Source organism: Lagenorhynchus albirostris, chromosome 2 (assembly GCF_949774975.1).
Source record: "Lagenorhynchus albirostris chromosome 2, mLagAlb1.1, whole genome shotgun sequence".
In the NCBI taxonomy this organism is placed as follows: domain Eukaryota; kingdom Metazoa; phylum Chordata; class Mammalia; order Artiodactyla; family Delphinidae; genus Lagenorhynchus; species Lagenorhynchus albirostris.
The window spans coordinates 151,002,076-151,018,144 of NC_083096.1; the positions used below are offsets into that span (position 1 = coordinate 151,002,076).

A 16,069-nucleotide genomic window follows, 5' to 3' on the forward strand; every position below is an offset into this window, starting at 1 on the left:
AGAGCATATGGAAAGCAGCTGGCCCTACACTTGCCAGAGAAAGTATTGAACAGTAAGCTGCGTTTCTTCTTTTCCCCTTTTGGCCCTTCTCCCACATCTTCCAGATCTTGCTAACTCTCTTTCTTCCATCTTGATAACCTCCCCTGGATTGTCCCCTCACCAAAGCCTTCCCTTTTCTCTCTCCAGAGCTCTTCCTGCACATTCTATCACAGCCCTCTCCCCCAAGCTGAGTTTCTTTACTTCAGTTCAGTGAACACTGAACGATACCCATAATGCGTTGGCATTGGCTACCTACAATGGATCAGACCTTGCCCCTGACCTCTCAAGGGTCCAGGCAATCCCCAAATTCCAGATGGTGTGATGACTGTTTGCATGCAGTCTCTCTCTTCTGCGGGCCGGATGTCTTTCCTTCAGCCAAGGTCCCAGCCTTAGGCAGAGGACACTAGTGAGCTAAGGCCCAGGTACATGCAGAATGATTAACTGATGAGCCCTTCACCCTCGTCTTCACTCCACTGTCCTCACGGACTCAGCCCTCTGCTCAGCTCCTCTGTGTGGATACTGTGTAGAAAGCGCCCTTTGCCCTTTACAGGATGGGGAAGGGAGAAGCTTGACACAGGCCCTGGGAGGCTGCTTCCCTTCCTATCTGCCACTCCTGCTGTCTCTCAGCCTCAACCCTCAGTGCCTGTTGTTCTCAGCCAGTTCCTCTGTGTCTCCCATGCCCTGTTCCCTCCACGGCTTCACCTGCTCCCTCCCTCGCCCACTCATGCACATACAGGCATACCTTTTCCCATTTTTTCCTGCTTCTGTGATCCCATTTACCTTTAGTTTTTCTGCAGAAACATATAAAGCTGCATAATCGGGGAAACAGAGTTGTTAACGTTCATACAGATGGTGGTTTTCAGGCTGAACCTTGGAGACGGTAAATCAGTAGTTTATCTTCTGGGGAAAGAGGATGGAGAAAGGCCCCTCAGAGAGCCGTGAGTCAGATGTGAGTCAGAGAGAATGGGGCCAAGGGGACGTTGTCACATCACTTCCCGTGAGTCAGGAGGCGCCAGGTATTTCAGGGGGAGTTTCAGCTGTTGGACTCCCTATTCTTCCCTACCCACACGAACACCTGGCCTTTATCCTTATCAAGACAGTTCCTGGACCCCTTCAGCTTCTCCAGTTCATCAGCCTGCCCCTGCTGTAGGTACCCTTCTGCGGACCCTCTTACCTCCAAGGCCTTCATCCTAGCTTCTCTGCAGGTCCCAAATGGTCCCATTTCCTCCCAGTCCACTGACGAAGTTACCCTTCTTTTCTGTATATTTCAGACTGGGAGGTGTTCTCTTGAGCCAAAGGCTAACCCCTCCATGTGTGCTGGAGCTCACTGCCTTCCACACAGCACATAAACACGCTCAAGCCTCTTCCCATTAAAAACAACCCTTAGAATCAATCTGGAGGTGAGAGCGAGGCACTGATATTTTTAAAACTTCCCAGGTGATTCTAGTGTGTAGCCAGGGCTGAAAAAGATAAACAATTAAAATCCAAACTTCTTACCAAGCGAGGCATACATGGCTCTTCATAACTGACTCTTGCTGACATTTCCCCCTTAGCTATACGACCTTTGGGCTGGAACCACACCAAACTACCCAGAGCTCCCTAAACCTGCCACATCTCCTGCTTCTATGCCTTCACACACATGCTTCCCTCTGCCTGGAGTAGGTTTCCCTGCCTTCTAGAAAGCGTCCTTTAATGCTCAGCTTTGGTGTCATTTCTTTGAAGCCTTCAAGAACTAATCCCCACCTTGGGGTAAGGTGCCCCCCTTGGTGCTCTCTTAACTCTCTGGGTTTATCTCTGTGGGAATACTCACCACACACTTCTGTAATTGTTAATTTATATGTCTGTCTTCTCGTCTAGACTGTGAGTATTTTGCAGTAACCCCAGGGCCATGGAGATACCATTTGGTAGGACCTCGGGTGGTCTATATCAGATATTTGAAGACGCTTTCTCCTAGGACTAGGACAGGAACTGAAGGAAGTGAGTCTTTGGGCATGTTCATTCATGTAGTCAGTGGGCATTTACTGAGGGATTGCTGTGGTCATTTACCTGCGTGGTCCAGGTGAGTAATGGATAGTTGAAGTTCTCTATCTCTAACGGACCTCTGGAACTGTTTCATCATCTATAATAGTCGACTTTGTTCATCTCTAGATGGACACTTAGTCCAAAGCCTCTCAATAGTGCTCTCTGAACAAGTGCTTTGCACACAGTAAGCCTTTAGGAAATGTTTGTTACATGAATGCTTATGAATATACATACAAGTATATACCTTCTTGCTCCCCCCCCTTGTCTATGATACGTCAAGATAGAAGCAGTGCTGAGCACTTTACCTGGGTCATCTCCTTCAATCTTCACAACGATCATATGAGACAGGTACTGTTGTTCACATTTTATGGAGGTTCAGCCACTTACATTAAGTCATATAGGTACTAACTGGAAGATTTAAATTCAGGCCTTTGGAGTTAGGTGTGACCCCCAAAGCCACTGAAGTATACCTAACACAGTAAATATTTATTGACTCAACAGATAGTGCCACCCCAAGGGAAGTAGAAAGTCTTTTGAATTCTTAATGTTTTCCCCACTTGACTCTGGGTCCCTTGACCTCTCTTCCACTTCACACATTTCTCATTCACTCTAATATTCCACAAACATTGTGGAGGGTCAAGTGAGTCTGACATTAGGCCAGATGCTAGAGGTACAGAGACAACTAAAACATAGTGAGGGGGCATGCAGATAATTGCATTGCAGGGAGATTGGGGAAGCGAACGCAGGGACTGATTTATTGCCTGGGAGAGCGGCTTGTAGCTTGTATTGAGTTAGGAAACAAGGCTTGGAGGGGTGGGGGGATATGAAAGACGCTGATATCCTTGGGGAACAGTTGAAGCATAGGACGTGGCCCAGGAGAATAGCACTGGTAGAATGGGAGGCTGAGGGCCAGATCAGGTAGCCCGTCGTGTACCATGCTAAGAAGTTTGAGCCTTTTGAATAGTTGAATTCTTTTGCCATTTCCTTTCAAGCATAGGTACTAATGGGCTAGATCATAGCTGTACTTTGGCTCTGACCTCTTAACTCTAAGACTAAACTTCCACATAGCTAGATCCCACCACCGAGGAATACATTGTTTCTTCCAAACCACCACCTCCTCTGAATTCCACGTGTACATCATACAATCCTGTATGCAGTTATTAGCACTGTTTCAGGAGCTGCTGGAGATACAGATTTCATTTTGCAGAAACCTAGTCCTCACCCCCAGTAGTTTAGTCTAGTTGGTGAGTGTGTGGATGAGGAAAGGGAGAGCGCACAGAGCCAGACCACACAGCTAAGTGTACAGAGAGGGTCCAGCTGTCTTGGGGAAATCTCCAGTGTCTGCTTCTCCAATCCCGTCAGTTTCCAAACCTTCTTAGGTCGGGTGCTCTCTCACCTGGTCTCCCCGCCAGCACCCTCATCTCACTGGATGCCAGAGCAGAGTGGTCGGGCTGGGCAGTAAACCCCATGCAGGGACGGCACCTGCCTTGTTCATTGGTGTGCCAGCAGCACTTAACCCCGTACGTGGTCGATAAACGTGATGAATATTTAACAATACAGGCCTGATTGTAGGCTCCTCAAAACTCTTCGGTTTCTCCTCTGCTTCCAGAAGAAACCAAACTGCTCCATTTGGCCTTCAAGACCACTACAGCCACAGCTGGCTTCATTTCCCTCTTTTTCCTTTTACTACCTTGAAGGCCAGTGTAGCCAGTGATTCACTAACTGTTGCTGCCCCAGGCTACTTGTATTCTCCCACCTCCAGTCCACACAATCCTTTCAGCAACTCCTAACGCTAGGCTCATGCAAGTTTATGGGCTGGTAGGGAAGGCTTCCCCGCGCAGCCTCTCCCTCGGGCTGAGACCTCCCCGCTGCCCCAGTCCGCTCTCCGCACACACACACACGCTGACTGCAGCCCACCCCTCCGGTCCCACCCTCTAGAGAGGGAGCTCTTTGCGGGGAGGGCTGACCCTGGAACTTTTCCCAGGGTCCCAGGCCGGGTGGACCGGCCACGAAAGAAGCTGTGTTGGTCTTGTTGGTGGATAAACCCCCAGAGGGCCCAGAATGAGGCCATGCGCAGGCTGAACGTCAGGAAGGCGCAGGGTGCAACTGGGGCGGGCCAGGGCCAGGCCGCGCGAGCTGACGGAGATGGGAGGCGATGCGGCGGGAAGGGGTAGGGAGCAGGGGCTGGGCGTGCTTCCTGCCCGGGGCCCGGCGGCCCGCCCCCGCCCCCACCCCGCGGGCCCAGCAGAGACGGGGCTGGCCGGCCCCTCCTGCCTCAGCCCGCGGCCCAATCAGCGGGCGCCCCCCACCCGGCCCGCCCCCTCCCCCTCTGGTGACAGAAAGTCGGCCCAGCAGATGAGGAAGTGGCAGGCAGCCTGGCCCTGGGGACACCTCTCCGGCCCTGCTCCTTCCGAGCCCTCCACGACTGCCCGCCTGGCCCCCACTGGTGAGTCGGGACCTCCCAGGGCGGGCTCGCCACGTGCCCAGGCCCCTGCCCCGCTGGGCCGCCCGGCCTGCCCTGCCCTGCCCAGGCTGTGGGCGAGGCCGTTCCTGGGGAGGGTGGGTGGGAGGTCCCAGCTCTCCGGGGCTGGGCCTCCCCAGCAGCCTCCCTCCCGCCAGGCCCCCATTTGCTTGAACCTGGGCCTTCCGCTACCACCTCCTTCTCTTGCCCCTCTCCCCCTCTTACTCCTTCCAACCCTTGGCGCCCTTGTGCACCGCCACCGCCCCCTTCCTTTGCCTGTCTGCCTTTCCCTTTCAACCATCTGAAAGGAAGGAAGGACCAGACTGAGTTCCCCCACTGGGGACACACCCAGATTCAGCTCAAACTTGGGGAGAGGTCCTTCCAGAAGCCTCGAGCCACCCCAGACCTCCAGGGTGCATGCGTGTGTAGGCTGGGGGGAGGTGAACTTGGGGATGGTGGCTGAGAGAGCCTGGGAGATAACAAGCTGGCAAGCTCACATGGGTCGGGAGGACCTGTGTGTTACATCACGTGCCTCTGGGTAGGCCCTACCCCAGAATAAGCAGCCAACAAAAGTCTGATTGTGAATGAATGAATGAATGAATGAATGAAGAATGGTGACTGCCATCCGTGAAAAGAGAGCTGTGGGTGTGCCTGACCCAGGACAGGTATACGTCTGCACACAGTGTGGGTGATGTTGGGTTCGTTCACCTGCAGGTGGGCTGTGTGAGTTTATGTATGTGACCACATTCATCTGAGACTCAGACGTGTGAGGAAACCTGCGTTTGAGCACAAGCACTTGCACATGGTAATGCGGGTCCTGTGAAAGAGTGTGTGTGTGTTTGGGTGTGTTTGCCAGTGTGAACATAGCTAGGAGCAGGCCTGAGTGTTAGAGACCATGCATGTCAAAGTCCATGAAGAGTTGTCCGGGTGGTCAGAGTGTCAGAGGAGGGCACTTGCAGCCTGCAGGAGCCAGGTGGGCTCTGCGTGCACGTGCTATAGCCACTGGTGAGTTGTCGTTGGTGGCGGGGAGCTGTGACAGGGGCTCTGTGTATGGGAGGACTTGGAGCCTGACCTTGATGGGGCAGTTGTGGGTCGGCATGGAAGTCGGGGGAGCGTCTGTGACATGTGTGTGTGAGGGGCGCGTGTGCAGCCTCCGTAGCTGTGTCAGAAGGTGTGTTCTTCACTTAGTACCTGCACAGGTGCTTCTCTGGGTAGAGGGAGCCTGGCCGACCAGAGTGCAGGCAGCTCGCAGAGCATCTGCTGTCCTGGCTGTTCGGGGAACGCCTTGCCCCTCTGGGACTGCCTCGGGTCCCAGGCTGTCCTCCGCCTGGGCCAAGGCTTTTGTGTCCCGGTGAGCCCTCCCCCGACATTCCTTCAGGCTCTGAGGGGAAGAGGGCCTAGCCCATTATGACCCCCTACTTGAGGGAGGGGAAGATTCCTGAGACCTCCCCTACTCCCCACCTCCTCACATGCCACTCTCTGCCCCTCCCTGGGAGAGAAGGGTGATGGTACCCATTCTGAAGCAGGACAAACTGAGAATTTATGGCTAATTTAGGAGGGGATGCTGGGTGTGGGTTTTCAGCAGTTCTCTTTGGGCCAAGGCTAGGCCTGGGGCTGGCGTCCTGGGAGGTTTCTAGCCAAAACCTAGAACCTTAGCTCATCTGACTGGTCTGGGGTGGGCGGGTGGTGAGTCCTGGGCTTTACTTGGCTTTCTCAATCCTGGTGGGTCCCCCAGGTACTGAACTGTGGCCTGGACCCACCCTCCACCCCATGTGCAGTACAGCGGGGCAGGCAGAGGGAGGGGCTGCTGCCAGATCTAGTCAGACAGGTGGAGCCGCCAGGGCAGGAGCCTCAAAGAGCCAGGCTCCTGGAGAGGGAGGGTGAGAGGAGAGCTCCGGAGACGAGAGGAGAGGCTGGAGGTGAGAGCCAAGGAGGGCAGAGGAGAGCCCGAGGGGGTGACTCAGCAGGGGAGAGGACAGGAGGGACCATCCCGGGAGATGTGCATCCTGAAATGGGGCAGGAGAAGTTGAAGGGGAGGACCCCTGGAGAGAAGGAAGACCCCAGGGCTGGAGAGGTGAGGGACTGGCAAGGAAGGGAGAGGAGGTTCGTTCTGGAGGTGAGTTCCCTGTTGTTAGGAAGTAAGACTCTCTGGAAAGAGACCAGAAATTGAGAGTCCTCTTGTGGAAGAAGGGAGGGGAGGTCAGGAAGTAAAAATCTCTGGAGAGGAGCAGAGGGTGAGGAGAGGAGAGGAAGGTGTGGAGAGGAAGGGCGGAAGAGCCCTTCCCAGGCAGGCAGGGTATGCGGGAAGCAGATCCCGCCCCCCACCCCGAGCGGCCTCCTCCTCACCCTAGTCCCCAGCAATTCCTTCCTCTCACTGCTCTGTCCTTTCTGCAGCGAGGTGTTGGGAGTTGTCGCGTCTGGTCTGTGTCCTGTCTGTGGGTCAGGGGTGAAATTGGGGCGTGGGGGGAACACAGTCGGCCCTGTCTGACATCCATCCTCCCTACCTCGCCAGAGTCCTTAGCCAGGATGGAGGCTGTTGTGAACTTGTACCAGGAGATGATGAGGCATGCAGGTGAGATGCTGTCCTCCAACCCTTTCTCCCTCCCACCCTGGGATCCCTGGATCTAGGGCTGTCTCCTAATGGTGGAGAGTCCCTTCAAATCCCTTGACCCTTTGTGACCTGACCTCATGTCTGCACACCTGGTGGGGACCCTTTGGACTCTGTGACCCTTCCTGACTCCTTTGACCCTTATTCACAGATCCCCGGATCCAGGGCTACCCTCTGATGGGGTCCCCCCTGCTAATGACCTCCATCCTCCTGACCTACGTGTACTTCGTTCTTTCACTTGGGCCTCGCATCATGGCCAATCGGAAGCCCTTCCAGCTCCGCAGCTTCATGGTTGTCTACAACTTCTCACTGGTGGCATTTTCCCTCTACATCGTCTATGAGGTGGGCCCCCAGGATGCCTAGGCTTTAATTCCTGCCGGCAGGATAAGGGGCAGGCCCTAGGGCCAGAGCATGGCATCTCCTTTCCAGAGAGGCTCAGCTCTATTTCTCCGTCTAGAGAACAGAAGAGTCTTGGGGGAGGGAGGGAAGTCTGGCGGTCTAATCCACACCCCTTCATAGTTCCTGATGTCTGGCTGGCTGAGTACCTACACCTGGCGCTGCGACCCAGTGGACTTTTCCAACAACCCGGAGGCACTGAGGGTAAGTGGGGACGGAGGCCAGGTCCTTAGCAACCTGGGGATAGGCGCAGTTTGGATGTGTCCTGTGCTCATGAGCCAGTTTAGAGAGGCTCTTGGCGGTCCTAAGGCTGCCCTGACTTCTTACAGATGGTTCGAGTGGCCTGGCTCTTCCTGTTCTCCAAGTTCATTGAGCTGATGGACACGGTGAGTAGTTACATGAGATTCGAGAACTTATGGGGAGAAAGGAGTGAGAGGCCCTGGCTCTGAAACCCCTTACCCCACTCTTCTCTCAGGTGATCTTTATTCTCCGGAAGAAAGATGGACAGGTGACCTTCCTACATGTCTTCCACCACTCAGTGCTTCCCTGGAGCTGGTGGTGGGGGGTAAAATTTGCTCCAGGTGAGTGGTGAAGACCACGGGGGAGGAGGGACAGGCACTGGGCACCAGAGGCCCAACTCAGGTCCTGATTGTCCATGCACAGGAGGAATGGGCTCTTTCCACGCCATGATCAACTCCTCTGTGCACGTCATCATGTACCTGTACTATGGATTGTCTGCCCTCGGCCCTGTGGCTCAGCCCTACCTTTGGTGGAAAAAGCACATGACAGCTGTCCAGCTGGTGAGGGGCCTGAGCCTGACCTACAACCACCCCCTCAACATTCTGGTCCGGGTCCTACCTTTAGCCAGCCTACTTCACCTTTGACCTCAGCCCTCCCTACTTGGCATTCTGTTTTTCTACCCCCTCTCCCTCCGGTCCTCTCACTGTGCCCTTTGACCCTTGCCTTTCTGTCCTAGATCCAGTTTGTCCTGGTCTCGCTGCACATCTCCCAGTACTACTTCATGCCCAGCTGTAACTACCAGTATCCAATCATCATCCACCTCATCTGGATGTACGGCACCATCTTCTTCTTGCTCTTCTCCAATTTCTGGTATCAGTCTTACACCAAAGGCAAGCGGCTGCCCCGTGTACTTCAGCAAAATGGAGCTCCAGGTACTGCCAAAGTCAAGGCTAACTGAGAAACATGGCCTAGCTAGGCGCCCACCTAAGTGCCTCAGGACTGCACCTCGGGCAGCATCTGTCATTGTCCTCCCCAGCTACACCTGTGACCAGGGCTTATGTGGTCAGGACTGAGCAGGTGACAGGTCCTCTGCTCCCCACAGCTGGTACACAGGGACCACTGCTTCCATTCCTCCTCTTCTGGCCAGCCCCAGGGACAAGGCCTCGTTGCCCTCTGCCACTCCAGAGCCAGGGGCCGAAAGGGCTGGACACTTATTTCCCCCTCCCTGCCTTACACGTGGGAGAGGAGCACTCAGGGCTGGCCCCCACCAGGGTCGTGTGGCCTTTTTCCTCACACTGAAGAGGTCAGCAATAATCTGTCACTGTGGACCCAGGCTCCCTCCTTCTCCACCCCACACTGAAGTAGGAGCTTCTTGGCCAAAGGTCAGGGTGGTGGGGGCCTGGGAATACAGCCTGTGGAGGCTGCTCACTCCTTTATGTCTTCATTAAAAGTGACAGAGGAAACCACTGAGGCTGTGTGTGTACATGTGTGAATGGAGGAGGTGGGTACAAAGCCTGCCAGCCTGTCTGCAGACAGGAGGGATGGTCAAGGTGCCCACAGGATGGATGTTTCTAGCTCTCTGATCACGGTAGAGAGGAGCCCCGGGGAAGGCTGCTGGGACAGAGGTCATGCCAGGTGAAGAGGGAGACGTGACTTTATTAGAAAAGTAAAAAAAAAAAAAAAAAAAAAAACGCAAAAAACTGAGCCGAGCTGGTCCTTAACGGATGCCTTGGTGGATGAGGCTGCTTTTGGCTGCGCTGGCCTTCTCCCGCTCCCGCCGCCGGGCAGCGTCCAACTCAAAGCAGCGCCACAGCCGCAGGGTCTCATCTGCTGCTGCTGATGCCACTGTAGCCCCATCTGGGCTCATGGTCAGACTAAGGACCCGGGCTGTGTGACCTGGGGCATGAGGAGGGAGAAAGTGAGAGCAGTGCAAATGAAGGTAGATGCCTACAGCCTTCCAATTCTGAGAGCTTGTTTAGAACAGTCTGAGATAATTAACAATTCACACACTATAAAGTTCATCCTTTTAAAGTGTACAGTTCATTGGTTCCTAGTATATTCAGAGTTGTGCAACCATCACAACAGTAATTCCAGAATGTTTTCATCACTCCATAAAGAAAGTCCTCATTACCCTCTCCCCTCAGCCTCTAGCAACCATTAATCTGTTTTCTCCCTCTCTGCATTTGCCTCTTCTGGACATTTCATATAAATAGTCATACAATACGTGCCCTTTTGTTTCTGGTTTCTGTCACTTAGCACCTACCTTTCAGCTCAGCCACCTTGGCCATGGTTGGGTACTTCCAAATAACCAGCTGGTTCTGGGCAAAGCCATGGCCTGAGATGAGCTCCTTGTAGTGGGGAGACCAGAGGATGGAGCACACCTGTGGAGAGGGAATGGCATGGGCATGACGTACATAGAGCCAACACTACTCAAATCAGAACCAAGTCCACCGTGGTGTTAGCCACCCTACCAGGTGCTACGGACTCAGACTTGAATGACTGTAGTCCTTACAAAAGCCTTTTGAGAGTTGTAACTGTTATTCACTTTACAGATCAGGAATCAAGCAGAAGGAAGTTCAGCGAGTTGCTTAAGATCACATGCAAGTTAAGTTAGTAGGAGGCAGAGGCGGAATTTGAACCTGAGCCCAAGGTTAGAATGAAGGCTGCATGTGCTGGGCAAGGGGGTGGCAAGAGGAAGCTGCAGTGCTTGCAGGGAGACACACCAGCAAGGGCCTCAAATATCATTCTGAAGCATTTGGATTATATACTGTAGGTGATAGGGAGCCCTTGCAGGGTTTAAAGAGGACAGAAACAGACCACCCAGACCAGTGTAGAGGACAGACTGGAAGAGATATGAAAAGACCAGTGCTGTGAGCCTCCACTGGGGAGAAGGATGAGGCTGAGGGGAGGGGACACGTGTAAATGATATTCTGAGGTAAAACTGAGACGTCTTGGTGACTAGGTGGGGAGGATGAAAGATTCTAGGCTTTTCAGATTTCTGAGTGGTGTCCCTCACAACAACATAGGAGGATGAGGAATGCATTTCAGGGAGCCAAGGAGAAGTGACAAGTTTAATTTGGGACATATTAGGGTGGCGCCACCTATAGCACGTGGCGTTAGAGACAAGCTCTCTGTGGACTGTTGGAAATGTGGGTCTGGAGCTCATGAGTGAGAGCTGAGTTAGAAGTTTGGAAACCATCAGGGTATAGCATCGGTGAAGCCACTGGAGGGGACATGGTTGCCCAGAAGGCTATATAGAATTAAGAACGCATCTGGGAGTGAGAGGCTGGAATAAGGAAGACTACCTGGGAATGGGCATCCACAGCACTCAGACAGGCCCCAGAGCAGACGTTCCAGATACGAATGTGTCGATCACTTGTGCCCCCTCCAGTTGCCAGGACATTGGGCTGCCAGGGACACCAAGCTACAGCCTAGGTGTGATAAAAAGTTGGGGTCAGCAGGTACTAGAGCTAGACACAGAGCTATAGGGCTCACAGATTAACCCAGTCCAATGCCACCATCCCATGTCCCCAGAGGTTCCGAGTGAGAGTCTGCAGAGGCCCAGCCCAGCCCAGCCCCACTCTCACCTTGACAGCCCCTTGATGCTGGGTGAATGTCTGCAGAGGAACCCAGCCACCTTCTCCAGGAGCACTAGGCCACACGTTGACCAAGTTATCGTTGCCGCCACTGGCTAAATGTCGTCCATCTGGGGCCCAGCGCAGCCCACACACTTCCTGGCTGTGGCCACTCAATGTGGCCACATGGTGTTCTGCTACCCTAACATCATGGTGGTGGATGTGGCCAGAGCGTGAGCCACTGCAGGAGGGAAGAAGGGAATCAGGTCCTATAGCAGTGCCAAACGCCACCAGCAGGCCAGAGCTGCTTCAGTTCAGAGGTGTACAGTCCGGGGAGAGGGGGCCAAAATCATAGACTGATTTTGTAACAGACTAGCAAAAACCACTAACCTGGACAGGATATAGCTATTCCAACAGAGGGAGCCCACTCGGGCAGAATGACTGGTCATGTTTCGAAGCCGTTTCTGCTGTTGCACATCCCATAGCTACAGAGAGAGAAGACCATGAAGATCAGGACTTGGCATTAACATCCTCCTGCTGGGCAAGACCCCTGGGGGTCTTGTTCTGGGGAACAATAGAGCTGCAGCACAGGGACAAGTCTCACCTGCACCTCAGCACTGCTGGTGCCCACAGCCAGGTAGTTGCCCTCTTTGATCCAGGCCACAGAAGATATATAGTCCCCAGGCTGCTCCAATTGGAGCAGCTGCAGGATGTCACCAGAGCTAGCACTCCACAAGTACACACTGTTGTCCAAAGCCACAGCCAGTACATTCCCAGAGCTCCAATCCACAAGGTTCAGGTCTGCCAGAGGGGGAAGGGAAGAGCATGAGCTTTCTAGTTTGCCTAGTCCCTCTCTCTCCCTTTTTCTCCATCCACCGGTCAGGGAGAAGGCTGCACTTACAGTAGTCATTCCGGATTTCAGGGGCGTCCAGGATCCGGTCTGGCAGGGAAGGAATGTAACGGCAGGTCTTCCTGCTGGAGCTGGGCGTGGCCTTCTGGCTATAGAGTACTTTCAGTCTGTTCTGGTAACCTGTAGCAACGCAGTAGGTCTAGACACTGGGAGAATTGACACCTCCCCCTGCCCCTAACCAGGAAGGCCAGAGAAGCACCTTCACTCCCCTCAGTCTTAGGTGGGAAGAGCCATCTCATCTATCCGGAGCCCTGGGGATGGAATGACACCTCCCTCCAAGAGCTGAAAACTTCAGGTCTTACCCTCTGGGGCATTTTGTGGTTTTCCACTGAGCCGAAGGATCTTGGCTTCCTCCACATCAAAACCGTTCAGGTTCAAAGCCCATGCTTTCTGATGTTCCTGGCACGTAAGCGTGGTGGTGAGGTGGTGGTATCATCCAGATTATACAGATCGGTTTCCTGCCTTAAGTCCCCCTGGGACACATACCTTCTTGGTGGGCGTCTGACTGTCTTCGGGCTGGTTCTCCTTGCTCAGGAGGAAGCTAGCGACCTCCATCTGGGAAGCACTGCGATGGGGGATATAGCGGTCACCGCCAGGTTTGCTGGGAGTGGTCTGATTCTTGGAGCTCGATTTGCCTGGGGCAGGGAGAGGGAAGTCAGACTGTCACAACAGGCTCCCATGGGAGCAGTCGTGAAGGCTGTTCTCAGCCCTTCCCTCTTCCTGACCGCGTCCCGCCGCACCCTACTGACCGGGAGTTCGGCCCGGGGTCCTGCCGGCACTGTGGGATCGGTTGGCTGCCCGCATAGGCGAGGGGGCCGGCCCCGCGGCTTCCTTCGCCTTGCGCTGCCAGCGCGCAGGGGGTGCATTGGGGATGGGTGTATCCAGCTGCAGCAGCGAGTGCAGGTCACTCTCGAACACGAACTGGGCCATGGGAGTGTCTGGAGGGGGAGGGTTACCCGCTGAGCCCCGGAGGAAGGAAGGCGACCGTGCTCTGGGACAGCCGACCACACAGGGCCACCCCCGGCCGCAGCCCCCCCAGCCCGGCACCCCCGGCCGCGGCCTCACCCCGGTTCGCTCGGCCCAGCCGCCTCTCACCGTCAGCTCAAAGCAGACTCCGATTCCAGACCGGCCTTAGCAGTGCGGATTTACGCTTCTTAAACTCTCCGCTCCGAGCACTCATTGGCTCCTTCAAAACCCAACCGTCGCAACTGTCGCCCTTGCCCATTGGCCTCCACGGCACAGGGGGCGGGTCTTCCGGGGCAAGTCGCAGATCTCACGGGAGTCCAGCAGTGGAGCGGGGTTTGAAGGCTGGGAGAGAGGCAAAGGCAGGTCCTGCGCCACCAGGTGTCGGAAAGCGGGGCTGGGCTGGGCGGGGCGGGGCGGGGCGCGTCGCGTCGCGTCGCGTCTGGGGGCGGGGCCTGAGCTGCGTGCATTCCCCAGTCGCTTCCATTCATTCCTCGGCCTCCCCGCACCCGCCCTTCACGCTTAACTCTGCTTGTGGATCGTGTTTATGATACAAAGTGCAGGACTCGGCGTAATGACCTAAAGCACTTGAGCCTTTTTAGAGGAGGTTACATGCAGTGGCTGGCCGGCCAGCCGGCCCGCGGGCAGGGAGGCGGGGGCAGGAGTTGATTGAGCAGCTTAGAAGCAGAAAGAAGGCGGGAGCGTCCACTGTTAGCTTTGTGCCTGCGGAAACACTGATAGGAAAGAAGTTGCTCATTTGTTTGTTTTTAGAAACTGTTTTGTTTGTTGTTGTTTTACAAACAAGGAAAATGAGGCTGAAAGAGGGGTGAATTCCTTATGGTCAAGAAAAAAGATCAGGATTCAGGATTCAGATCTGCCTATCTGGGAGATAAGATTGGACTGCCCTGCGAGGGAAACAGGGGCTCACCCCCATGGGGCTTTAGAGATGTCAGGAATTTTAGAGATCCGCTAGTCTAATCTGCTAATGGTGCACCCTCCCCATCCCAGCAACATACCCATATTTTACAGGTGAAGAAACCGCGGCCCAAGAAAGGATTTGCCCGAGGTCCCATGTTGTTAGGAGTCCAGGCCTGACTCCCATTCAATCCGTGCTCTAATAATGACTTCAGTGAATTGTATGATATGCTTAGAGGTGAAGCAACAATAATAAAAATAATCATGGGTACCATTTACTGGCCATCTGCTAACTGCGGTATTTAAACAGTTTACATACATTACTGCGTTTAATCCTTAATCCCATAAAGCAGATGCTTTATTCCCTTTTTACAAAAAAAGAAACCTGGTCAGGGAAAGGTTTGAAACTTGCCCAAAGGCATACAGGCCATAGTAATTAGTGGAGCCAAACTATCTAACGAACCTCAGCAATCTAACCATATGCTACACTGCCCCAGTGAGAGGCTAGAAAAAAATCACGTTTTCAATCATTAGCCTAAGATCAACTCTGATGATGACAGAGAAAATTTGGGGGCCTTTAACCCAAATGACATTGTTATTATTTTTAATTTTGAAGCATTCATGCTGTCTCTTTCCAATTACTTTGGAAAACAAGGAGTTAGATATCCTGGGGTTGGAAATGGGGAGTCCCTGAACCCCAGAGGACATAGAAAGGTCAGGCTGGTCAGGGCCTTCAATGTTAAGCTAAGGAATTTGGACTTTATCTGCCAGGCATTGTGGAGTCAGTGAGAGTTTCTGTGCAGGTAAGGGCCAAACAAAACATTTCTGAGGGCAGAACATAGCGAGCAATTTGCAGCTTCTGGTGTGAGGGTCACTGTAGAGGAAAAGAACAACAGGGTAAATGAGAGTACAACTTCAGGGAATTTGAACATTTAAAAATAAAGGAATGAAAGAAACCAGTGGAGATTATAACTGACATGGACCTTGAAGTTGGAGGGATTCTAATATGATACAAAATGGTCAAATAGAGTGATGACAGAAAAGGTCAGAGTTGGCTATTGGGAAACAAATCTTCGGTGACCTTGGAGAGAAAGGGATCAGGTGAGGCGGTGCTTGGGTTCTGTTTGGAAGGGGTTGCAGAAAGAAGGGTGGGGAGAATGTGGAGGCAGCAAGCATGGGCTACTTGTATAAGAAATTTGGGAGTGAAGAAGAGGGTAGTGCATGGGAGCTGGAGGGAATGCCAGCATCAAGATGCCTATGCATCTTTGAAGGTGAAGAGCCAGAGGAGATGGAAGAGGGTAGAACAAGCACCTTGCCCAGGAAGAAAGGGGATAGAAAACACAGGCAGCTTTTTCAGTCTAGGGGAGAAAGATCAATTCCTCTTAGGCTGGAGGGAAGGAGAACAAGGCTTTAGAGATAGATAATTAGAGGCTGAGGAGCTGCTTGGATTGGGGAACTCCCACTGGAAGGACCTGAATGTAGGGAAGCAGAGGACATGGAGGGAACAAAATATAGGTGATATTCAGCGGGTGGAACAGCCCAGTTGGGTTAAAAATAAAGATAACCCTGTAGGGACTACCCTGGTGGCTCAGTGGTTAAGAATCCGCCTGCCAATGCAGAGGACACGGGTTTGATCCTTGGTCCGGGAAGATCCCACATGCCCGCGGAGCAACAATGCCCGTGCGTCACAACTACTGAGCCTGCACTCTAGAGTCCGTGAGCCACAACTACTGAGCCCGCGTGCCACATCTACTGAAGCCCACACGCCTAGAGTCTGTGCTCCGCAATAAGAAGCCCACGCACGCACTGCAACGAAGAGTCGCCCCCCGCTCGCCACAACTAGAGAAAGCTCGCACGCAGCAACGAAGACCCAATGCAGCCAAAAATTAATTTAAAAATTAATTAAAAAAAAAAAGATAACCCTGGGCTTCCCTGGTGGC

At 53.6% G+C, this 16,069-nt stretch overlaps 2 protein-coding genes across 8 annotated transcripts; one reads left to right on the forward strand and one right to left on the reverse strand.

Annotated features, from left to right (window-relative positions):
- The first annotated feature begins 4,376 nt into the window (after window positions 1-4,376).
- ELOVL1 (ELOVL fatty acid elongase 1) lies at window positions 4,377-9,232 on the forward strand. Of its 6 annotated transcripts, none has more exons than XM_060140316.1 (8): window positions 4,377-4,507; window positions 7,035-7,094; window positions 7,282-7,472; window positions 7,650-7,730; window positions 7,856-7,912; window positions 8,002-8,107; window positions 8,190-8,326; window positions 8,503-9,232. In XM_060140316.1, the coding sequence occupies exons 1-8, from the start codon at window positions 4,417-4,419 to the stop codon at window positions 8,722-8,724; spliced, it is 945 nt and encodes a 314-aa protein (XP_059996299.1). In that variant the 5' UTR covers window positions 4,377-4,416; the 3' UTR covers window positions 8,725-9,232. The 6 variants fall into 6 exon arrangements, with proteins under 6 accessions (XP_059996299.1, XP_059996303.1, XP_059996302.1 ...); XM_060140320.1 differs by lacking the exon at window positions 4,377-4,507 and adding an exon at window positions 4,636-5,327; XM_060140319.1 differs by lacking the exon at window positions 4,377-4,507 and adding an exon at window positions 5,387-5,873.
- Window positions 9,233-9,415: 183 nt separating this feature from the next.
- On the reverse strand, window positions 9,416-13,503 carry CDC20 (cell division cycle 20). Of its 2 annotated transcripts, none has more exons than XM_060140314.1 (11): window positions 13,347-13,503; window positions 13,001-13,189; window positions 12,738-12,886; window positions 12,554-12,650; window positions 12,243-12,371; window positions 11,946-12,142; window positions 11,732-11,826; window positions 11,354-11,582; window positions 11,072-11,197; window positions 10,030-10,147; window positions 9,416-9,662 (listed from the first exon to the last, which is right to left on the reverse strand). In XM_060140314.1, the coding sequence occupies exons 2-11, from the start codon at window positions 13,179-13,181 to the stop codon at window positions 9,484-9,486; spliced, it is 1,500 nt and encodes a 499-aa protein (XP_059996297.1). In that variant the 5' UTR covers window positions 13,182-13,189; window positions 13,347-13,503; the 3' UTR covers window positions 9,416-9,483. The 2 variants fall into 2 exon arrangements, with proteins under 2 accessions (XP_059996297.1, XP_059996298.1); XM_060140315.1 differs by having other exon boundaries at window positions 13,317-13,418.
- Window positions 13,504-16,069: the final 2,566 nt, after the last annotated feature.